Genomic DNA, 23,875 nt, shown 5'->3' with positions numbered 1-23,875 from the left:
AAAACAGTCTTAGGGCTGCTTAAAGACTTAACAGATTGATTGTGGCATAAGCTTTCATGGACTAAAATCATATTCATCTGCTGGATCTGATGCAACTAATGAAATGAATTCTATTACACAGAAGCTAATGTCACAACAAATAAAACTGTTAATCTTTAAGATACTGCCCTGACTCTTTGCTGTGCTTTTTTTCTGAAGCAGGTCTTTAAACCTCAAATTCTCATTCCCAGTTGTAATAACCAAGTGAGAGATACATTGTTTGTATTTGTTCCTTACAATTGCCATTTCTTGCTCCCCTACCCTCTTGCTCTTCCCACTGTCAAAATTTAGATTCTTAAGTCCACTGGTTGTTTATGAACCTAGACAAAACACTAAGCTTATTGATGGCACTTAAGATAATAATAAAAGTGCTGTAAAAATCATCACAAGCTCCTCTGAGGAATCCTGGGAACAGTGGCGTAGTGTGGGTTGTCAGCACCCGGGGCAAGGCAAGTAATTTGCACCCCCTAACCCGTGGATTTTAGTAGGGGCAGAGAGCTGCGAGTGCGAGTGCGCCCCCCCCCCAAGATGTTGCGGCCGGCCCCCCCTGCACCCCCCCACGCTACGCCACTGCCTGGGAGAATGCAAACTGGGCATAATGAGATAATAATTTTCAGCAATATAAGTATGCCGAGAACGAATCATTCTATTGTCTGTGTTGTCAGTTTGTAAGTTGCTCTCCCCACCAACACACTAAACTTTTAAAATAATAGGTTCTAAATTGTGGGAATGCACATTGATAAGATACTTACACATACATTGCTCCTCAGAAATGGATGAATAAAGGAAACTCTTGTCACCCTGTATTTGTTAACATTTGTGATGGAACCCAAAAAGCATGCTATGAGCAAAAGGCAATTCTTGTATAAACACAGTTGCTTATGATTTATGCTGATTCTGCTCTGTATGATTGAAATATACTCAGAGTCGCAAAGTGATTTCATGCTCTTTATTCAGCTCATAGTGGTGAGGAGGAATGAATGCATGTCCTCTCAGAGTATCTGCTTTATATACATTATTTACACAATGGGCTGCACATGATTGGCTAATTCCGGAATTCTACTGTAAGCCAATCAGGTTGTGGATTCACTTCTATCTGGAGCATGATTGGGTGGTTCCTGCCAACCAATCATACTGCTGCATTGTTCTAGGACCAATCAGACTGCTGCATTCTGAATCCTATTGTTCTAGGACCAATCAGACTGCTGCATTTTGGATCCTATTGTTCTAGGACCAATCAGACTGCTGCAGTTTGGATCCTATTCAACTCAGTACATAACAATGATGTACCCTTGGATCTTAAGGAAAGTCATTATCCTGCTCTGTACCTTGTCACCAATGTGGTGGTGGCCAGAAGGAAGGCCAACTCAACTGAGCATCTGCATGCTCCACCTTTATCACTGGAATTAAGACAATAGATTAGCTAAGTTGACTGTTAGCTGTTACCACCTACTGAACATAGAACAGTACAACTCTACAGTAGCTTGGGTAAAAAGCCCAAGGCAAGGATGTAGACAACAATACTATAGGTTGCCTGTGAAACCGGCTATTTTATAGTTGCATTGGCATCATCAGCATCAGTGTATTAGCAGGAGAGAAACAAAGGTCAGCCCTGATTATCCAGTCAGGAAGGGAAGAATGAAGGCAGAAAGGAGCACTGCATAAAGTCATACTTAATTTTTTAAAAGGCATTTTCTACAATTTAAAACAGGTGGCTAACTTGCAGAGCTTTTGATGTAGTTATACCACAATTCCCATTAATCCCAGCTATGCTGGCTGGGACTGGTAGCTGTAGTTCAGTGGCAGCCGGAGGGCCACAGTTTAGCCACCTCTGCTTTAAAGACTTCAGACATGAGGGTTCATGGGGGGGAAAGAGAAACGTGCCGCCCCACCCCGGAAATTCCACATAAACATAGGCAACATAAGACTAGGACTAGCCACCTGAGAAACAGTTTCTATCCAAATGCAGTTTTGGTTTTAAACACAGTGTAAGGAGTCTATGGGAGTATATTGTATTTAAAAATGGGGTATCAGTGTTTTTAGGGGGCTAACCAGGTTGGGATGGCTGGGATAGCAGGCTTGTTGGTTTTTGAATGTCTTATGTAGATTTTTCAATTTCGTTGTTCTGTATGGGACAGTGACAAAGATTATCGTATCGTAACAACTGACAATGCAGCTTAAAAAAAGTGCCACAGCAGTCATTGTACCCAGTTGTTTCTGGATGGAGGACTGTAGGAAAGTACATACTCAAACTTAAGGCTTTTTTTTAAAGTGTTCAAAGGACTTCCTATACAGTATTTCAGTAATCCTTCCAGCAGTTTGATGAGGTAGGCAAGTATTATCATCCCCATATCAGACACAGAGGCAGAGACTGAAAATGCCTGTGGTGGGATTGAGTAACTTGTAGCTCTCCAGATGTTGGATTCTAACTTTCATCTGCTCCAGTCAGCATGGCAAACCACCAGTGAGTATGGGATTTGTAGTCTAGCAAGGTCTGGAAGATCACAGTTTAGTCCTTGTCCCCATGAGTTCAGGGTTTTTATAAAGTAGATTTTCCTATTGTATGGAAACTGAATGCATTCTACCTTTCTATATTGTTGCACACCACCCTAATCTCCAAGCAGTGTGACATTCCAGGGGTTCCAGGAGCTTAACCAGGGCTCAGTTTCCTTGAAATGAGAGACAGCAGAGACTGTGTTGTCTTTATGAAACATGGTTTATTTACACATCTATACAACCTGAGCCTACAATGGAGGGGTTCACAGCATTAACACACTAGAAGGCCTTGCTTCTCCCATAGTCACAGCCTTGGATTCCAGCAGAAATCAGGCATGGCTCTCACTCACTGGCTTCTGCCTGCTCCTTGCTCTCAGCTTTCTCACACACCATTGTCCTCACTATAAACCAGGTGAGGAAGCAGACCCACCAATTTGCCCTCTGGCACAAAAACACTTCTGTTATACTAATAACCATGCTTAGGCGTATTAACACACAAAGAAGCTGGCCTGGCTGCTTGAACTATGGAATCCTACCCAGCTTTAACCCTCGTTGGATCCAGAACCCCAGAATTCAGAAGGGACTTGGGCACCGTGCAGGCTAACCCCCACAACTCTCGATATTTTGCATATACGTTGTTCCCGACAATGCCTGCCACTTAGGTGCTTAATTAATAAACCTACCATTATGTTTATTCACAAGTCGTACGAAGTTCAATGGGCAATACCTTCCAGGTAATCCTGTTAAGAGTCTTAGGCTAGGAAGCAATCCGATGCCCAAGCGAGGCTCACATGTAAAGGGCAAAACAAAACAAATTCCTTCCAGTAGCACCTTAAAGACCAACTAAGTCAGTTCTTGGTATGAGCTTTCGTGTGCATGCACACTTCTTCAGATACCACTTCTGTATCTGAAGTATCTGAAGAAGTGTGCATGCACACGAAAGCTCATACCAAGAACTGACTTAGTTGGTCTTTAAGGTGCTACTGGAAGGAATTTATTTTGTTTTGACTATGGCAGACCAACACGGCTACCTATCTGTAAATGTAAAGGGCAAGTTACCGGGACATAAGCCCCCATTGCACGTCTGTGCTCGCGCGCTGTTAATCTTTGCACCCCTGGCCTGACCTCTAGTTAGGGGCGGGAGGAGAGGGGAGTAACAGCTCACTTTCTCCCCACCGCTGCTAACTGATTCCTTGGGTTTATTTCTGAGAAGAGAGGCATCACTCTCCCTCCTCTCGCATCCACTCTCCCAAGCTCCTCCTAATAACCAGCAGCCAGCTCAGCTGAACGGGCCGGAGCGAACTTGCGAGAGAAGGCGGAGACCGAGAGGCGCCTCGTCGCTCCCGCCAACTGCACAACGCTCGTCCCACCCACCGCAGCTACTACCGCCGGCGGCAGCGAAGACTGCGAGGAGGGGCCGGCCGCCCCGCCTGGGTAAGTCCTGACGGACCCCCCGGAGGAAAGGCGGGGGAGCTCTTTCTTTCTCTTTCCCCCCAATAACGCGCTCCTGCGGGGTTACTTCCTCCTCCACACGCTTCCTGGCGAAGACGCCACTCCGCCTGAAGAGGTGCGTCTCCCACAGCGGCGGAATTGGTTTGTACACAGGCGGCTCTTCCATTTCAGCCTCGCTTTACTTTGCAGCCGGCTTCTCCCGCCGCCCCTTTACGGCTTCTGCTCTTTGCAACAAGTCACAAAACCATCAACCCCCGGGGGCTCCCGGCGCCCTGAGCGCGGCGGCGGCGGGGCGGGGCGGGGCTTTGCTTCCCACGAGCGCTGCGCTTCGGAGGCGGGAAATGCCGCTTCCTTCGGGGGCTGCCGCCGGCTCGGTGCTCCCCTCCCTCCCCCGTCCCCACACAGCGCTTGCCTGAGAGGGTTTAGCCTGAGGCGCGCGATTTTTTCGAGCAGAGCTCAGTACGACTGAGCGTGTGGAGAGGAGAACATGCGCAAAAGTGCCTTTCCCTCCGCTCTGGGGACATAGTCAGCAGAGTGTTAGGTTTTTGTGGGGACCGCTTTGCTGGGTGAGCTGCAAGAACACCTGTGATAAAAAATGAATAAGGAGGCCCGAAGTCAAGGGCGACGTGGCGGTGGAGGAGAAGGGATTTTGCCTCCACTCTACCCCTCAAAATCTTGCAGCTCCCCAGTTTATCTCTTCTCCGCAGTGATTACTGGTGCAGGAGTCCTGGTGTCTTCCTTCCTCTTAAGTCCTGAAGGACCAAAAAGAGTTTTCAAGGCTTCCTGGTCAAAAGGCAAAAGTTCTTCTGTGAGCTCCTGTACCCGTCTTCAGAACAGGAGTAGGCAAGGTGCCACCCTCTGGTCAATGTAGGACTGCATCATACCTGACCCTTGCAAGCTGGGGCTGAGTTGAGCTGGATCCTAACATCTGGAGGGAGCCACCTTGGCTGCCCCAGTGTCTTAGATACATGGAAGTTAACCAATGAGCATTGCTCAGGTTGATAACTGAACCAAACTACAGCAGATACATACCCAGAGTATTAGGAGGTATTAAAAATACTGATTTTTAATTAATTCAATTTAAAATCAAACATTGATTGATTTATTTGCTCAGCCGATTTGCAGTATAACACCACCCTTTAATTTTCAGGGCAGCTCACATGTTGCAATAACCTGCTTACTAAAACTTAGAAGCCTGCCTTTTCAGAGCTCTGTGCGTGAAAGAGCAGTTTTAAATTTGTCAGTTTAAATAAATAGGCATGGTGGGATAAGAACTGATTTGCTATATCAGTAATAATGTTTATCATTTGTTAACCACCAGATAGGTATAATGGGTTCATTATTGTCCCCCGTGCGGTCTTTTTGAAGTTCGGTCCCAAAGTGTCATTAGTACACAGATGACACATAGCTCTACTGCTCCATAATATCTGAATCAGGAGAAGCTGTGTGTGATGTCAAGCGTTATCTGGGCACAGTGGACTAGATGAGGGCCAATAAAGTGAACCTGAACCCTGGGAAGACAGAGGCTCTGTGGGTTTGTGGTTCCTGTGTCCGAGAGACTAGAAAATTTCCAGTTCTGGTTGGGGTTTCACTTCCTCTGAAAGAACAAGTTTGGAGTTTGGGGGTGCCCCTTAGTACCTGTACATTTTGCCCCATAATTTTCTTTCTAGGAGGGCCTGAGACTTACATTTTAAAAAATGAAAGCTCAGCTTCTGGGACATTTTCATGGACCCCATGGTTCGCACAGGCATCCAGTTGGTGATCTCTGGCCTATACCTGCCCAATCACTGAGGTATTAGAGGAAACACTGTTGGTGGTCCCCCATGGTTCAGTAGCATGGCTCGTATCCGCCCAAAACTATGCATTTTGTATTGTTGGCCCAGTTTTATGGAACTCCCTTCCAGTTGAGGTCATTCAACCCTGTTGAACCTCTGGCGCCTATGGAACACTTATTTATTCCAGCAGGCATTTTAACTAATCTCTGATTTTATAGTTTTAACTGATGTTTACCTTTATTGAATTTTCTGTGCATCATGTAGAGACTACTGTAGTTAAGCAGTATGTAAATTGTTTAAATAAGAATATGAATAAATAAAAGTTGGTGGGGAACACACCATGTAAAAATAAACATTGTTACTGAAATTTGTAGAAGTACAGGAGATGTGGGAGAGAATTTCCACCAGAAACTACGGTAGGCAGAAAACATCATAAAAGTTCAAAGTCAATTGTAGAAACAAGTCCAGAATGTGTTTTTAAAATTATTTTATTCATTTATTCAATTTATAGCCATACCTCACAATGGAACCCAAAAGAAAAAGAAAGGTTGTCCACAAATAATTTAAAGATGTGCATTTTCACTGGCTTAATGTAATTTTTTTCATCTTCTAATTATAGGTTCACTATGCTTCTAAGTACTGAACAGATAAACCTAATTGGACAAGTGTTTGAGTCGTATGTTCTGGAACACCACAAAAATGACCTCTTGCTGATTTTAAGAGAAAAAGATGATGATACACATTACCCAGTTATTGTTGATGCTATGACGCTATTTGAGACCAACATGGAAGTTGGTGAATATTTTAATGCTTTCCCCAATGAAGTGCTCCCTGTTTTTGACAATGCGTTGCGCAGGGCAGCCATGACCCTTTCTCAATCCTTTCCTCAAACGGATGACTTTGTTGTTAAACAGAACCTTCATGCCAGAATATCAGGTAAGACACATGAATTTCATCAGATTGCAAACATGTATTGTATTGAATTGCATTGAAGAGAAGCTCTCCAAGCATTAGTGTAATCTATTTATTTATTCATTTATTAAAAAGAATCTTAATGATTATAGAATGTAAAAAGGGGAGGTTGGAGTCTGCTGTTTTGTTCACATTTTTCTTTTCTCCCTGCCTATCTCCAGACAGTTCAAACTGGCATGCAGGATTGCCACACACTTTGGCAGGTCTCCACCTTTCCCTCCCTCTGAAATGGTTCTTACTCAGTCCACCAGCTCCTAGATTTTACTGCTGTTATTAATTATGGTTTCTTTTTTCCATTATAATATTTATTCTCTGACCAATGATCTCCGTCCCCGCTTGATGATTGCATCCCTTTGCTTGCTGGCCTCCCTATCTCTTATCTTATAAAGGGCAAAACAAGGTGGCTCCTATTATTCTTCAAATGCTTTACTTTTGGATCTCAGTTGTCTGCTTGTCGGATGCTTTGCCTGAGAACCATGCCAAAAAGATGTGCAGTAGCTTACTGAAGTGCTGTAGCTCTCTCTGGCTTGAGGTGCATAAGCTGTGCTTTAAGAAGGTCGTCGAGTTTAGGCCTATTAATAGAAAAAAAGGATGCTGCAGACAAAATGGTGGGAAAACATGAAGCTCTTCTTAATTTATGTAGAGAGTATAATATCTCCAAGGTTACAATAACACACACACACTCACTCTCTCCAGGACTTATTTTGTGTTCTGACTGAACGATGGGGTGTTTTTGTTTTTAAAAGTACAGTGTGTTTCGTGATCTATTTTTATGTTAATCACTCCCCTCAAAGGCTTCCTCCCTGTATGCACCTGTAGTGTCACACTGAGGGAGAGTATTGTTATCAGGAGGAGATAGTGTGATGCCATCAATTTTACCTCCATAAGGCCTTGCATATCTTTATAACTATAACCTATGGATGTATCAGTTAATATGAATCTGTGTAGTCGGCAATTCTGTGAACCTGCAGATTTAGCATTTATTGCAAAGGACTTAGTGAAATGCATACAAATGGGGGGCGGGGATGCAGTTGGGGCAGGGGTGATCTGTCTTATAGAGATAAAGCAGAATATGGTCTCACAGTGATCACAGAATGCTTGCCAAGCCTTTGAGAACATTATAGGTTGACATGGGAGTTTCCTGCTAGCTATCTCCCTATGTAGAATTCCGGTAAAACATAAATAGTTTCCAAGGCCACAAGAACATGGAGAAATAAAATAATTATTTTATTATTTATTAAGTTTGTATACCTGCTTCATCAGAGGCTCACAGGGTGGTTTATAACATAAAAATACACAGTGAGAATCAATATTGACAAGCTGGAATGTGTGCATAGGAGGGCGACAAAGTTGATACAGGGAACTGACCACTAACAGTGTGTCTGTCTTATCTGGAGTGAATTTCAGTCTATTGGCTCTCATTCAGTCCACTAGCAAGGCAAGACAATGGTCTGTCACATCCACTGCTCCACCTGCAGATGTAAAGGAGAAGTAAGGCTGTGTGTCATCCGCATATTGCTGAAAACTTACTCCACAATTTTGGATGACCTCACTCAGTGGTTTCATGTAGATACTAAAATGTGAAAAGGCTGTGTCAACAAAACAGGGTGGCATTGAAGAGCCTAGGGTTCTCATCCAGTAAGAATCCCACCACAGATCTTTCCAGGGCCCAGGGCCTGCACCACTTGCCTGTAAGGAGCTTGAAACCACTGCTGCATGGAAAGGAGGGGATTCTTGGCAGTCTGCAAAGGGTAATCTCACCCCATGAATAAAAGCTGTAAAAATGCAACCTGAATATTTTTTATTGCCTATATGAATCCAAAATAACTATTGGGGCTTTGGTGAGACATCACCCAAGAATTCTGGGGGTTGTGGGTGTTAGTTTCTGTTTCTCTCACTGAGCAGCAGCTGGTAGTCACAAGACTATGTTTTCATTTCACAGTGCAGATACTGTTGGATTCCCACGGGAAAGGGAGACGGGATGTGATGTTTACTGGTTTCCTGTTTCCTTTGTTCTGCTTCTCACAGAGACAAGATGTATATTTGTACGCTCTCTGCATAGCTTAGAAATAAAGCTTAGCAATGTAGCACCATACCTGCTTCATCCTTTCATTGCGGACTCTGGGTATACTCTGCTGGGCTCAAGCCAAGATGAGCTCGGAGCAACGGAGCTGAATTTAACTGACAGTGGGTGGCCAGCATATCATTAGCTTGACATTCATATATGCTTTAAAACCTCTGAGTATTAGTTATGTGTTTTAAGCATATTACCTATATGTACTTATGTTTTATCTGCTCTAGCCAGTTGTATCTGCATTTGCTTTAGAAGTTTTGTTCAAAGTCATTCAAGTGGAAAACACTCCACAATGTAATTACCGTATTTTTCCACTCTATAAGACGCACCAGACCACAATATGCACCTAGTTTTTGGAGGAGGAAAACAAGAAAAAAATAATTCTGCATCTCAGAAGCCAGAACAGCAAGAGGGATCGCTGCGCAGTGAAAGCAGCAATCCCTCTTGCTGTTCTGACTTCTGTTATAGCTGCGCAGCCTGCATTCGCTCCATAAGACGCACACAAATTTCCCCTTACTTTTTAGGAGGGAAAAAGTGAGTCTTATAGAGCAAAAAATACGGTAATTGAGAATTGCACATGGTAGATTAATGATAGATAAGTTCGAAAGCACATCAAAGTGCAAGTAGATAAATAGGTACCGCTCTGGCGGGAAGGTAAAAGACGTTTCCATGCACTGCTCTGGTTTCGCCAGAAGCGGCTTAGTCATGCTGGCCACATGACCTGGAAATACTGTCTGCGGACAAACGTCGGCTCCCTCAGCCAGTAAACGAGATGAGCGCTGCAACCCCAGTGTCATTTGCGACTGGACTTAACTGTCAGGGGTCCTTTACCTTTACCTTTCTGCTAGGGGCCAAGGGTAGCCAACATAGTATGCCCTAAAAATGGCTGAACTACAGCTCCCATAATCCCTGACCATTGGCCATGTTCACTGGGACTGTTGAGAGTTGGCATGCCACCAGTTCCCCATCCAAGCTGTTAGTAGTAGATCAAGTTAATGAAATACTTTGGTGGCAGCTCTACATCAAGGTGTATCTGAGAATGCCTTGCAAACTTGTGCTGCTGGGTAATTGAAAATGCAGCCTTGATGGGATTTATCAGTGACATAAGAAAACATAGCTTTAATTAACATTTGTGGGGTAATATTTTCTATGTGCTGATTTACCAGGTTTGCCGGTTTGCCCAGAGCTAACCAGAGAACACATCCCAAAGACCAGAGATGTGGGACACTTCCTCTCAGTCACTGGCACTGTTATTCGTACTAGCCTTGTGAAAGTCCTGGAGTTTGAACGGGATTACATGTGCAACAAGTGCAAGCATGTGTTTGTGGTCAAGGCTGACTTTGAACAATACTATGCCTTCTGCCGTCCGCCAGCCTGTCCTAATGAAGAAGGCTGCAACTCATCTAAGTTTACTTGCCTCTCTGGAACATCCTGTGCTCCCAACAGCTGCAGAGACTACCAAGAAATCAAGATTCAGGAGCAGGTATCAAATATATTTAAACTAATACCATGACTTTTCTGGGGTCCTAATTTTGCTATGGAAATCAGTGGATAGATGTTAGCTTCAGTGATATGTCTCCTCCATCCCTTTTAATATTGGGTATACCTTCTGCCGTGATTCTGTGTCCCAGCCATGGCACATTAGTTCCCACCATTCATCTCTGCAAAATTAGGATCTCACAATAGGGTTAACACAAATTGGCAAAATGCTTAAACAGATGATATGCCCTGATGACTGAAGTAGCTGTTATAGTAACATGAATGCAAGCGTAGAAATTATTATGCATTGTTTTACCATTCTGCCTACATTCTACCTGTATCTTATTAATAATTATGGCAAACTTCAAATATACTGTGTTGAGATTGTACTGAATTTTCCCTAGAGGACAAACACAATACAGTTACTGGCATACATATAGATTGAATCCCTGTGTTGCAGCAAAATCACATTTTTGCATCTTCTTATAAGGAACATCTTAATTTTTAAGCAGACAATAGTCCTGGAAAATCACATTAGGTGTGCTTAAATAAACCATCAGGTAACAGTACCATTCCACATTGCTGTTTAGTTATATTTTTTCTCTTGATATTTTTCCAGCAGACGTTGAGAGATGTGAATTAAAATGATCAGCACCTAAAATGGTTTAAGACCAAAGGCTAGTTTCATTGTCACTGATGGCTAACTTCCCACTCCATTTCACCTGAGCAGCATGCCCATTCAAATGCACTCTTTAAGAGAAAGTGCTTTTGTTTTCATTCAGGAAAAGTTTGGTGTTTTGGAAACTTTGTATGCAGCATATGGAAATCCCAAGAAATGCATGAAATTGATGTACAAGAGCAAGGTGGCAATTGAGCTCCTTCCTAATTTCCTCCCCACCCCCAAATAATTGTAACAACCCAGCTGGTACCTCATCACCACATTGCCTTGTATTTATTGGTTTGACATGTCAAGTGTCCCCATGCTGTAAAAGTATTTCAAGGCCACAATCCTATGCAGAATGATTTGGGAATAAGCCCCACTGAACATCATGGATTAAATTATGACTCAATTTGCATAGGGTCAGGCTGCAAATTATTTGGAAAGGGGTCACCATAGTATTCATAACCTGATTGAAATATAGACCAAATGAAAGCAGATTGCCTGGACTTCACTGGGTAGCTAAAGAATTATTTCCCAGGGATGAGGCCACAAATGATCAACATAAGTACGCAAGTGTAATTTCTGTTGAAATATTTGTTGGATTCTAGATCAGGATTATTTTGAACATTGTTTATCTTGAAATAAAATACATACACTTCTTGCAATCTAGGTTCAAAGGCTCTCTGTTGGAAGTATTCCTCGTTCTATGATAGTTGTCCTTGAAGATGACTTAGTTGACAGCTGCAAATCTGGTGAGTTCCGTGCCTTTTGAAAACATCTTCTTTAGGACTATCCATGTTTAAAAAGGTGAAAGCAGAGTTGTTACTGTCTAGTAGGAAACTGTTATATGCCGTGTTGTTTTGCTGTCATTGTGGTCATACAATATGAAATATTGATACTTTAGGACAATTGTAGCTTGTCAGATGAAACTCCTTTTCAAGGGGTACCTTTTTTTCTTTTTAGCCCACTGATCTTTTTAATGGTTTTTTTAATGCATTTTTCATTAGAAATTTATTCCATACCTTTATTTAATCTAATGGTAATGCAATTCACATTTCTTTTACCATGCTGCAGTACTAATTGCTAGATGAAGGGTGAGGTCAAGGTTTTTTAAACCCTAAACGTAAATTTGATCTGTTTACAAATATATTATTCTTTATATGCACAATTTAAAAATCATAATGTTTGCCACTTGGTTGTTCCTTGCTTATAATTTGGTTGATTAGTGGTTGTTAGCATTAAACTTTGTTTTTAGCCGGTATTGTCTTGTTTGTTTATTTTTCTTTGAGCTGCATTGCCTCTATAACTTTACAAATAAAGGTTTTAAAAAGTTGCTACGTAGAAGATAATGTCATTGACATTAGGGGAAAGCTCAGTCAGTAGAGCATGAGACTTTTAATCCCAGAGTTGTGGGGTTTGAGCCCCATGTTGGGCAACAGATTCCTGCACTGCAGGGGGTTGGAATACATTATCCTTGTGGTCCCTTCCAGCTCTATGATTCTATGATTCCAATCCATCAGAGTGCTAGCATCTAAAGTATTTAGCTGTTAAACAGATGTCTGCTGGTATTAACCAAAGTTAACTGGGAGAGAGGCAAAGGATGTGCTCTGTATGCAAATACTAAGTTTTATTCCTGACTTTCCCTTTTTAAGGGTTGGGAAAGGCTCCTGCACAAATCCTTAGAAAGCCATTTCCAGTCAGAGTAGATGATGCTGAGCTAGATGGACCAATAGTCTGAGTCAACCAAAGGAAGCTTTGTGTGTTCAGAATGCAATATGTGCAATATTGTTTTGACCATTCTTGTTTCTGTCCTCAGGTGATGACATAACAGTTTATGGAGTAGTAATGCAGAGGTGGAAACCCTTTCACCAGGATGCACGTTGTGATGTAGAGATTGTCTTAAAGGCCAATTACATTCAAGTAAACAACGAGCAGATGTTAGGCGTTATAATTGATGAGGAGGTCCGCAAGGAATTTGAAGATTTTTGGGAAAAACATAGGGGTGATCCCTTAGCAGGTTTGTAAAAGAGAATATAATAGATTAGTGGAATGAATAAATGCTAACACACCTTTTTTTTTTTAGCGGGGTGGGGTGGGGACATATTCACAATTAGGCCTGTTTTGTTAGGTGTGATTTCTAAGATGCCTGCTTTTATGGAGGGCAGTTGGACTTTTCTATCAGTTGGGCCATACCTAAATATGCAAAACCCACCTGCACTGTCAGTTGTTTACTCAATAAATGCACATTTGATTCCTGTTTGTTTCATTCTCACAGCATTTTTCCTCATCAAGATACTTTGGCATCAGGAATTTTATTGTTTCTGAGCATTAAAAGCACTAAAACACATAGTTCAAAGCTTTCTCCCAGATAACAAATTCATAGCAAATTTATTGCAGGTTCTATTATGAACTTAGTTGTACAGTGGTACCTTGGTTTACAAACTTAATCCATTCCTGAAGTCCGTTCTTAAACCAAATCTGTTCTTAAACTGAGGTGCACTTTCCCTAATGAGGCCTCCCGCTGCCAATGCCCTTCCACCATTCTGCTTCTGTTTGCAAACCAAGGTAAAGTTCGCAAAACGGAACACTACTTCTGGTTTTGTGGAGTTCGTAAACCGAATAGCTCGTTAACAGGGCTGTTCATAAACCGAGGTACCACTGTATGCACTTTTTATATAAATAGCTTAAAATGGCATCAGAATGTACCGGTAATGGTCTGTTGTCTTGTTAGATGATGTGTTGAGCAATACTGTACGTTGTACTGTCAAAAAAGTTATAGAGTTTTCTGCTTAGTGTGCAATAAATGGTGCCTAACTGAATTTCCTAGTAACTTTCATTGTAAATGATGGAGCAGTTCTGTGACTACTCAGGTTGATGGATGGGGAAGAGACATCCTAGAGCAGGCACCCCCAAACTCGGCCCTCCAGATGTTTTGGGACTACAATTCCCACCATCCCTGACCACTGGTCCTGTTAGCTAGGGATGATGGGAGTTGTAGCCCCAAAACATCTGGAGGGCCAAGTTTGGGGGTGCCTATCCTAGAGTCTGTGCAAGGGAGAAGTGGCCTTGGGGACAGACAGCCACACTACTTACTTTATTGGTTCTGTTTGTGTGACCAAGAGGCAGAAGCCAGGAGCTGGCTTTTATGCGGGTAATTAATATTTACTTGAAACTAAGAGTTCTGTGTGCACTCAGATATGCACATTGTACCCCTGCCTGTGCAAAGGTCCCCATTCATTTAAGTGGAGAGACCTGATCTACTCAAACCTTCCTTTGCTTGAAATTAAGTATTTAATGCATGAAGGATGTTCTTGCTGATGGGAGACTTCTGTACATCTGCCAGAGCTCTCACAGCCAGAAGCAGTCTGTGTTATTTCTATGACCCCTTGAGTCTGCCTGTGAGGAATAATAATAAAGGTGTTTCAGTAAAGCTATACATCTCATTTATTCCAGTAGCACAAGGCATGGTGGAGCGCTGCCACTCAACTGACCTCTGGTCGGTTGTATCACTGCTGCTTATGGGAAGTTGGAAGAGGAGGGGCGAGGCAGTGTGGAGGTTGGCATGGTGTAAATGCACTGGCAGGAGCACTGAATTAGCTCCATACCATGCCAACCTTGCTGCCACCTTTCCCTTCCACCTCCCAGTAAACAGCAGCAACATGATTGAGCAGCACATCTCTACTACACCATCTTCTACTGATCCAATTTCTACATGTTCTCTAAGTATCTCTGCCCACTGGAAAACACTGAATCTGGGCTTTTTTTCCTGTTCAGCGTCATGTGAGACCATTCCCACAACAAACCAATATTTACAAAAGTGCCATCTGATCATTATTTTTTTTTATTCACCTGTCATAGTCTGTTACTTTAAATCAAGGAGTTCAAATGAGTAGTATCTTAGACATTTGCTTGGGAAATGTGTGTGATCAGATATAGTTTGTTATCAGCTGAACTAATTATTTTCCCTCCCCTCTTTTCAGGGAGAAATGACATTTTAGCAAGCTTGTGCCCTCAGATTTTTGGGTTGTATCTTGTGAAGTTGGCCGTAGCCATGGTGCTTGCAGGGGGTGTGCAGAGAACAGATGCTGCAGGCACTCGGGTTAGAGGTTAGTACATTATATATAAAACCTATCCCCTCTTTTACATACACACAACCCTCTGTAGATCTGACCCTTTATCACTACACGGGCCTGAATTACTGCACCACTTGTAGTGTAAAAGAGCTGCCATCGTATGATTTTTTAATCCCTTAGTGCTTTGTTGATAAAGTAGTCCTGTGAAAGACACTAAACTCTAGAAAGCAACTGTATGTTGTACACTTTGAGGAACAATACCAAAGGTCACAAAGACAGCTTTAAATTTGCTGTACTACTTCACAGAACTTTGTCACTTTGTCACAACATTGTTGTGATGCTTTTCGTGGTAGTTTAAAAATATTTTTTAATGACTTCTTTAAATTTAACTAATCCAACAGCAAGTTAATAACATTAAAATAAAGAATCGACCAGATTTTGGAGGGGAAAGAGCAAAATCTCACAAAAGCCTTGTTCGCACATCATGCTGGACCAGGGGTCGGCAACGTTTTTGGAGGCTGGGCTGGTCCACTCCCCGGCAGACCTCTCGGTAGGCCAGAGTGTGCATGCCTGCATGTGCGTACACGCTATTTCTGGTGCACTTCTGGGATGGAGAAGTGCCCATGCACATGCGCACACACCATTTCTGGCACTCTTCCGGAAGTTGGTCCCCGCAGTGAGACAAAAAATGGCGTTGCGGGGAGAAAAGCCCGGAATCCCCAGGCCGATCCACAGAACGGCTGTGGACCGGTTCCAGGAAGCTCATGGGCCTTATGTTGCCGACCTCTGCTAAACCATAGTTAAAGTGCATTAGGCTAAAATTGCGGGTACCTTGCTCTTCCACCCCTTCTGTTGTTGCATGTTGCATCTAAACTCAGACTCGTTTTGTTGCTCTCAAAATAAACCATGAGCTACAACCAAGGTTTCTTTGTGGCTTACCACTCATGGTGGTTTGTGGAGAAACAAATCATGAGTCTGGGTTTGGACATGATGCTTAGTGAAACCATGGCTTTGCTGCCGACAACACAGAAGTAGCAGCAAAGCAGCTGCAATTTTAGCCCTATGCACCAGCATGCTTTGTGTTCATCTTTAAACGATAGTTAACCGTGGTTTGAAGTGACATGGGAGCAAGGCCAGTATGTTTTGACAGCCTGTAACTTCAAATAATTTGATTCCAGTCTTTTCTTTCCATACTTGCCTGTTATTTTTTCTTAGATCTGTTACTGTAGAATTTTCGGCAAACTGCTTTTCCTAGTGTGGAGGGGCAGAAGTGCTGTGTGCTGGGCAGTAAATGTCACCACTTGCGTAGCTGGATATAATCCTAAGAGGTTTTTTAATGTGTGCATATATGCCATAGGTCACCAGAGCAAAATTTAAATGCCACCTTCAAAGCATTAATGTCATTTCTGTAGAGGGCTATTAAGTACAATTTTCCTGCACTAAACATTATCTCTAAACTATAGTGGAATATTCCTGAGTAATGGCCATTTTTGTCAGATCATTCCCTCCCCATTTAGAAATGCAAGTTACCTCATGATGAGCTTTGCATACTATTGAAAGGATGGGAAAACCCCACTAATGCTTAATCATAATCCTACTACTAATGTTTGTTAAGACATTAAATATTTCACATTTTCCTCCTGAGATCATATGAGATGAATTGAGGTGAATGATCATTTTTGTAGCTAAGCAAAAATAAAATAAAAGCATAATCGTAATTAGGACAAAAAATACGGAAATTAGTGTCTAGGATGTTTCCATAAAACTTTCAGCACATGATCCTTTCTTAGCAAAGTTGGGGGCTACATTTTTTAAAAAAATATATTATTATAGTTATATCCCACTCTTTCCTACAAGGAGCTCAGGGTGGTGCACTTTGATTTTATTTTGCCAATACCTGTGAGGTTGGTTAGGCTGAGATCCTGCAACTGGCCCAAGGTAACCCAGTGATCTTCATGACTGAGTGGTAATCTGAATCCTGGTATCCAGGGTTCAGTATCAGGGTTGGGCTATGCAGGTAGTATTCAATACATGTGGGCATGTCTGGTTCAGGGATCAGAGCAGATGGAGCGCACAGGGCAGGTGGGTGAGATTCTTCTGTTTCTTGAGTGTACATACATTCAAGTACATACGATAAAACTGCCACTTTGTGGCTATCTTTTCATGGAAAGCAGGATAAATGTAAGGCTTTTTATTTTAAAGATTGGTTGACATGGTGGCATTATATTTCTGCTGTTTCATTATTTCTCTGGCCTTGCACCAAATAATTACTTTAATCTAAAAAGCTGCTTTAGCAAACACTTGTGTGTTTCTTTCCCTGCAAGGTGAATCACATCTTTTATTGGTTGGAGACCCTGGAACAGGGAAGTCTCAGTTTCTGAAATACGCAGTAAAGATTACTCCGCGTTCTGTACTTACAGCAGGAATTGGATCCACAAGCGCAGGTAAAATGAGACATCCAAATGCACAATCAACTGCGGTTGGAATTTTTGTTTATATTGGGGGAGGAGGCAGTTGACAATTACCTTCTGAAAGTATCTACATCTTTAGGTTGTAATGAAGGAGTGGATTTTTTTTTATTCAAATGCAATATAACTCTTGGTAATAGTGCACTGAGGAAAAAGCACTCTGTAGGAAACAGGACTTGTGTTTTGAGTCCTACCTCAAGATGTTGATGTATCTATACATGACAAAACATAATCTTTTTATTCCCAGAAGGCTCGATAGAACATGTGCTTTGCACACAGAATGCCCTAACTTTAATCTGCAAGCTCTTAATTTTAAAGGACTCTTCAGAACGTAAGAGTAGTTCTGCTAGATCAGACTGAGGGTCCATTTAGTCCAGCATTCTGTTCCCACAGTGGGCAAATAGCTATGGTTAAGCTCACAAGCAGGACATGAAGTCAGTAGGTTTCTTCCAGTTTCCCATCTGCTGGTACTCAACCTTATTGCCACATAGCCTTTATCCTCAATTTTCAATCCAGTCCCTTTTAAGCCATCGAGCTTGGGGACCATATTTTCACACCCTGTTGTAGCAAACCCCAGAGTTTATATTTTACAATACTTCCTTTTGTCTGTCCCGTACCTCCTGAAGTTCAACTGCACTGGATGAACCCGGGGTGTCTATCTAGTATTATGTCATGGAGCAGGGCTGTGTAAGGAACCTAGGAGGCCATTGCCAGTTGGGCAGAACTGGAATAAATGTCATCTGTCACAGTGAAACTTTTCTAATATTTCGGCCCAGTTGTGTTTTCTCTTTGGGAGGACCTAAGAAGAATATGGGACATGGGTGGCACTGTGGGTTAAACCACAGAGCCTAGGGCTTGCCGATCAGAAGGTTGGCAGACAGGGTGAGCTCCCATTGCTCGGTCTCTGCTCCTGCCAACCTAGCAGTTCGAAAGCATGAAGTGCAAGTAGATAAATAGGTACCGCTCCGGCAGGAAAGTAAACAACATTTCCATGTGCTGCTCTGGTTCGCCAGAAGCAGCTTAGTCATGCTGGTCACATGACCGGCTGTACGCCGGCTCCCTCGGCCAGTAAAGCGAGATGAGCGCCGCAACCCCATAGTCATCCATGACTAGACCTAACGGTTAGGGGTCCCTTTACCTTTTTTAAAAGAATACACTTTTATCTCCCAATGAGACATTTAAGATCTTGTTTGGCCTAGGAACTCAGTTCCCCTTCCTTCCCACACTATATAGCATCAAATATAAAATAATGATACTGTGTGCATATAGAGGCTTCCTGATGCTGTCCCAGGCACCTTCAGTTTCTGTTGCTTTAAATTCTATTTATCATGTTTCATGCAATGGGCCAGTGTGTGGGAGGTCTACAAAGCGTAAGACCCTGTCTCAGACCAAGTATGTGGCTGGCAGGCTGATAAATCTTTTAAGTCACAACTTATACATAAGCCTGACTGCTTGATGAGGACTACTGTAATGCACATACTATTATTTTGGTGCGGTGGAGGATTTGAGTTTAGTGTCCATGCATCTAGGCCAGCACAAACATTTTAGTCCTGTATTTCTTTCTGTGGTAACACTGCATGGCATGCCACGAACAGCGTATGTGAGAAGGGGGGGGACCCCCACAGTACACGCACAATAGTATTCCACACAAATGTTTTGATGCTGGACTAAATTGTATTGTTAAAAGTCATATGTGCCTTGAAAAGGCAGCTGCGGTTTATGCTATGCTTCCTGCTTTCCAAACAGAGGCTGTTTAGAATAGTCTTGCATATGTACTGAACAAGTAGTATATTTAACTTCTTCAGCTCAGTTGGTTAGAGCGTGGTGCTGACAACGCCAAGGTTGCAGGTTCGATCCCCGTAAGGGACAGTTGCATATTCCTGCATTTCAGGACTAGATGATCCTCAGGGTACTTTCCAACTATTCTATGAGATATCTAACTTCCTGTATTTCCCTCAACCCCCACCCAGCCTGCAGGGGAGGAAAAATAAATAAATGTTTTAATAACATGCTTAGTGTGGCCTAAGCAAACCCTCAGAATTACTTAAAAATAATTTTTATTTATACATCCACTCAAATACTTTTTCCTTATAAACTTTCTACAGAATGTGGGGATTTTAAAACAAATTCTTCACATGTTGAATATGCAATTCCCGGGAAATCGTTTCTGGTGATGGTGTGTGTGTGTGTGTGTGTCTGTGCTGTCTGTCTACATCCTAACACATACATAGCGCTGAAAGTTAAGTCGGGTCACATGCAGTCCATATGAGATTCTAACATAACATTTAGTGAATTTTCTGATGTTGACCATCCTTTTGAAGCAGAAGGCAGTGCATCTGTAGAAAGGAGTGACTGAAGGTTTGGGTTGCTGCTCTCTGCATCTGTCAGTTTTTCAGTGTTGTCCTCCCAATTAATGTGGAATCTTGTGACCCTGGGGTTAGATGCCAAAATATTCCTCTGGAGCTGCAAAACAAGGACATTCACATCAACATTTTGGAGTTGCATCAGACACTCTTGACTTCTGAAGCAGTCTTAGAACAAATTCGGGACAAAGCTCTTTTTAAAATTTGACTTGCTGATTTATTTCTTAGCATTTTAATTCTATGCAATGAGTATTTTAATAGATAAGCAAAGCATAATAACTCCTACCTTAGAAAAATCTGGCTTTACCGGAGGATTTTCTCTCAATTCTGTTTCAGTATATTCATTGTTCACATAATAGCCAACTCTAATAAATTCTTGACCTCTGTAGGTGCAGGTGATTAACACAACTGTGACTCCTACAGCATCTGCATCAGGAATTAGTCCTGGATTAGGAGCATCTGCCTGCAGCAAAAAACAAAACACAAGATTGACCAATGTTCCCCCACTTTTTTTGTTTGTTAAGGAAACCACTATGCTCACAATATAAAGAGATTTGGCACAGTACTTATTGATGCTGATTGAACTAAGAAGCACAAAAGTTCTAATCTTCAAAAACTTCAGGTTTTCAGTCAAGGACCATCCTGTAATTGTTTCAGCTCCTTGATATGGATTCCAAGCTCATTTTATTTTTTGTGAGGTCTTTTAACTTGTTACTAGATTTTTTTTGTTGGTGGACTTCCTTTAGTAAAACAAACCAGGTTGTACCCAATCTGTCTTAATTTTTTACCCAAAAGAGCAAACATCACAGCTTTTAGCTGTGTGGATTCACCCAGCTATTTACATAAGCACACACATACCTCGTCTGCACATAATGTTAAACCATGGTTCATTTGAATATCTGAACCCTGCCCAGCGGACTAATCATTTTTTTCCTGGCAACAAATCATTATGTGAGGCCAGTTTGTTGTTGGCGTACAAACCACAGCTTGTTTTAACTATGGTTTGTCATGTCTGAACATAGCAGCCTTACCTAACCATGCTCTGCTTAGTAGCTTCAGACTAGACACACACCAAGCTACAGAGGCACAAGGCAAGAGCCACTGGGTAACAAACCAAACTTTGGAGAAACAAAACATTGGCTTCTTGAACACATCATGGTTAAAACCAGCTACATACAAATGCAACTACGTGACTGTGTAATAATCCCCTTGCAGAGAGATGCACAGAACTAGAGTGTATTAGCTTAGCAAGTGCAATCTGTGCCACAATTGCAAGTCACACAGTGTTCAGTGGCCTCTAAACGCACTTGTTTCCCCCTTTCCTGAAGAACACTCCGCCCAAAAAGCATTGTGTGCTCTTAATATTTCTGTGCAGATTTTTGGCCCCACAGAGGTCCCAATGAGGCTGACAAATTTTATGTATGCATCTATATTGCCGCCAATTAAGGAGGTGACCAGAAGCAACATATAACCATTAACTCATGGGTTCAGATAATGTTAAAAGCCGTCTACAAAAATGACATTCCTTTACAGCCCTCTTGATGATTTGGTGACTGGGCTAGATGGGCCCCCTAGGGTTGTAAATTCCAGAGCCCAGGCACATTTACAAAGAAATCTGTATTCTGCACACCCCACCACTTGCATGTCAGAAAGCAGGAAGACACACAGCCTCCCCTGAAAAGTATCTAACTCATACTCAGTGTGAGCAGTTGCAAGTCTGATGGCCAAAATATTACCCACGATATTACATAGCTTATGTTACTGTATTCATGAAAAATGCATGAAAAATCGTTCCTCTAAAACACTAAAAAAGTAAAATCTTACTGAAATTAAAAATTTTACCCCATATACAGTATTTCCCTCCCTCCCTTTTTTCCCAGAACAGATTTTTCTGTAGCAACTCTCTCTCTCTTCTAGAGCAGAGCCAACTTACTGTTTATGATGCTTGCTCACATGCTTGGGTATGTATGTCCCCATGTTTTTGGTTAAAAATCAGCACCCAGAGGAAGAGCTGGGTTAAACATTAGATTTGCTACCCTTTTAAAGCAAAGGGCAGTGCTGAACTTCAGTCACATGTAATTTGTGACTGCTTGCCGCAAAAGTAGCCATCTGAACATAAACACACACAATGTTTTAGAATTTCCTTAAAGTTTAAAAGCAGACTTGCCTGAAATACAAACATGTGTCTTCCTGCAGGAACAGGGCCCACCAAAACTGAATCTAGAACTTGATCATACTCCTCGCTTTCTGCGGAGCCCACATAGATAATTTTCCATTCCAAATCTACATTAGAAGAAGAAAAACCTTTTAGTACTCTTGCTTTACCTAAAATAAAACACATAAAAATTGTAGCCTCTTAACATTAGTAAAGCCAGTTGATATTAACTCGATGATTTTTACATTTATTTGAAAGCAAATATTGAAAACCAGCAGGGCTGGCTGAAAATAATTAGTATTTACATCCAAGGAAATGTTTTACAATACTGAAAATTTGTTTTGAAGAGGTTTGTTGATACTAGCACTTTTAAGTGTTGTTCTAGACAACTGTAGCATTCTGCTCAATTACTGCATGACTTCGTAATATTTAGTAGTTGAGGCTGTAGACCCTAACCTGTTACTTGGGAGTAAACCCTGCTGAATTCAACAGGACTTCACTAGACAGTAGGTTAGGATAGCAAGTTCTGGTATTCTTCCTGCCCGCCTAGGGCAAAGACGTTTCTGAAGGGTGGCGGCAGAAGTTGCTAGCTACCTCTAGTAGGGAAAGTGTTGCTGACCTCACTACCCCGGGAGGGGGCAAGGGTGGAGGTCCGAAGAGAGGCTTGTTAGGCTATCCAGACGAAAAACAAAACACCCACTACAAACCTCCAGGGCGTTCCCCAAAGCGAACTTCCGTCTGAAAGGGGTGTCACAATTAAAAAGTTATGCAAACGTAAAGTAGTACCAGAAGTACTTTTAAGGCCATTTAACACTTTTTTTAAAAAAGGCATCGTTAAAATTCTGTTTTTTTTCCTAAAGCGTTTTAAACATGTCACACACACCCCTTCGTGCGAGCACTAAAAGCGGATGAGTGGAAACCGCTTAACTTGCAGGTGTTCTCAGCGCCGCCGCCGCCCCCCCCCCCGCCCATCTGTAGCACCCCTGTGGTTCCTTTGCACTGGGTAGTTCAGCCTCTCCCGGCTCGCCTCCCCCCACCAAAACCCGAAGCGTGCGAGGTGTTTCCGTTGAGCCCTCCTCCTCTCGCGAACGCGCCCCGCCGCCCCCGCCAACACACAGCAGCAGCACAATGCTGGCAACATGGCTGCTCCCAGCGCTCAAACAAGTTCCTTGCAACTTAAAGGCTTCCCTTCCTCGCGAGCGGAAGACCGGAGAAGCTGGGCGCACCGGGCGGGCGCTGCCGGGTTGGGTGGGAGAGAAGGAGGCGGCGGCGGCGGCGGCGGCTGCAAAGCCCACCGTCCTTCCGTCATGCCAGATGCAGAGGTGGTGGTGGAGGAGGAGAGGGAGCAGCAGCGAGGCCTTTGCAAACTTTAAGCCTGGGAAGGGGGAAAGCCCGAAAGGGCTTGGCCAGCGCCGAGGGGGCGAAAAATCCACCCCGGGCAAACTCACCTTCGGACAGGTCCTCGATGCACTCGAACGTGATCTCGAACTGGAAAGGGTTGTAGAAAGGAGAAGGGTTGTCCAGCACCACGACGTTGTTCACCTGAACCTTTGCCATATTTCGGGGAGGGGGGGAGGGGAGACCCGCAAACAATAGTCGCGGCGTGTTACCGCAGCCCAAGAAAAGTCCAGGGGGCTCCCCTTTTGCAGGGCGCGAACCCCAGCGCCGGCAAGCGAGCACGCTGAGAGTTAGGAAACTTGGAGGTTTGGGTTGCTTAAAAAAAAAAAAAAAAAAAAAAGCACCACCCAAAAACTCGCCCTTCTCCGTCTTCCCCTTTCTTGTTTTCCTCTCTCTTTTTTAATGTTGCACCGAGAGCACTCCACACTGTTTTGCAGCTTTCCTGTTACACTAAACTACAGCCCATTCTG

At 42.8% G+C, this 23,875-nt stretch overlaps 2 protein-coding genes across 8 annotated transcripts in view; one reads left to right on the top strand and one right to left on the bottom strand.

Moving 5' to 3' along the window:
* Window positions 1-1,683: 1,683 nt before the first annotated feature.
* Window positions 1,684-23,875, top strand: part of MCM9 (minichromosome maintenance 9 homologous recombination repair factor) — a 32,733-nt gene continuing 10,541 nt past the window's right edge. For 2 of the 7 annotated variants that reach the window (XM_081856467.1, XM_081856473.1), the window contains exons 1-7: window positions 3,583-4,128; window positions 6,382-6,698; window positions 9,975-10,291; window positions 11,619-11,700; window positions 12,765-12,965; window positions 14,929-15,054; window positions 17,346-17,465. In XM_081856467.1, coding sequence (XP_081712593.1) covers window positions 6,389-6,698; window positions 9,975-10,291; window positions 11,619-11,700; window positions 12,765-12,965; window positions 14,929-15,054; window positions 17,346-17,465 — 1,156 coding nt within the window. In that variant the 5' untranslated portion in view covers window positions 3,583-4,128; window positions 6,382-6,388. The other 5 variants (XM_081856472.1, XM_081856468.1, XM_081856469.1 and 2 more) reach the window with 5 other exon arrangements.
* ASF1A (anti-silencing function 1A histone chaperone) lies at window positions 19,530-23,843 on the bottom strand. Its single transcript, XM_081856474.1, has 4 exons — window positions 23,456-23,843; window positions 22,016-22,135; window positions 20,139-20,311; window positions 19,530-19,952 (listed from the first exon to the last, which is right to left on the bottom strand). The coding sequence occupies exons 1-4, from the start codon at window positions 23,562-23,564 to the stop codon at window positions 19,740-19,742; spliced, it is 615 nt and encodes a 204-aa protein (XP_081712600.1). The 5' UTR covers window positions 23,565-23,843; the 3' UTR covers window positions 19,530-19,739.

This window comes from Podarcis erhardii (genome assembly GCF_964252035.2).
Source record: "Podarcis erhardii genome assembly, chromosome: 3".
In the NCBI taxonomy this organism is placed as follows: domain Eukaryota; kingdom Metazoa; phylum Chordata; class Lepidosauria; order Squamata; family Lacertidae; genus Podarcis; species Podarcis erhardii.
Note: the sequence above shows the minus strand (reverse complement) of the source record. Positions and strands in the feature narration are given on the sequence as shown.

What these genes read in the sequence shown, in the direction of transcription:
- ASF1A (XM_081856474.1), bottom strand. Translation starts at nt 23,564, where the DNA reads ATGGCAAAGGTTCAGGTGAACAACGTCGTGGTGCTGGACAACCCTTCT. An exon ending in CATGTTTGTATTTCAGGCAA is followed by an intron (nt 20,312 to 22,015) that starts GTCTGCTTTTAA and finishes TGCTGCAGGCAG; the next exon opens with ATGCTCCTAATCCAGGACTA. An exon ending in TAAAGCCAGATTTTTCTAAG is followed by an intron (nt 19,953 to 20,138) that starts GTAGGAGTTATT and finishes CTTGTTTTGCAG; the next exon opens with CTCCAGAGGAATATTTTGGC.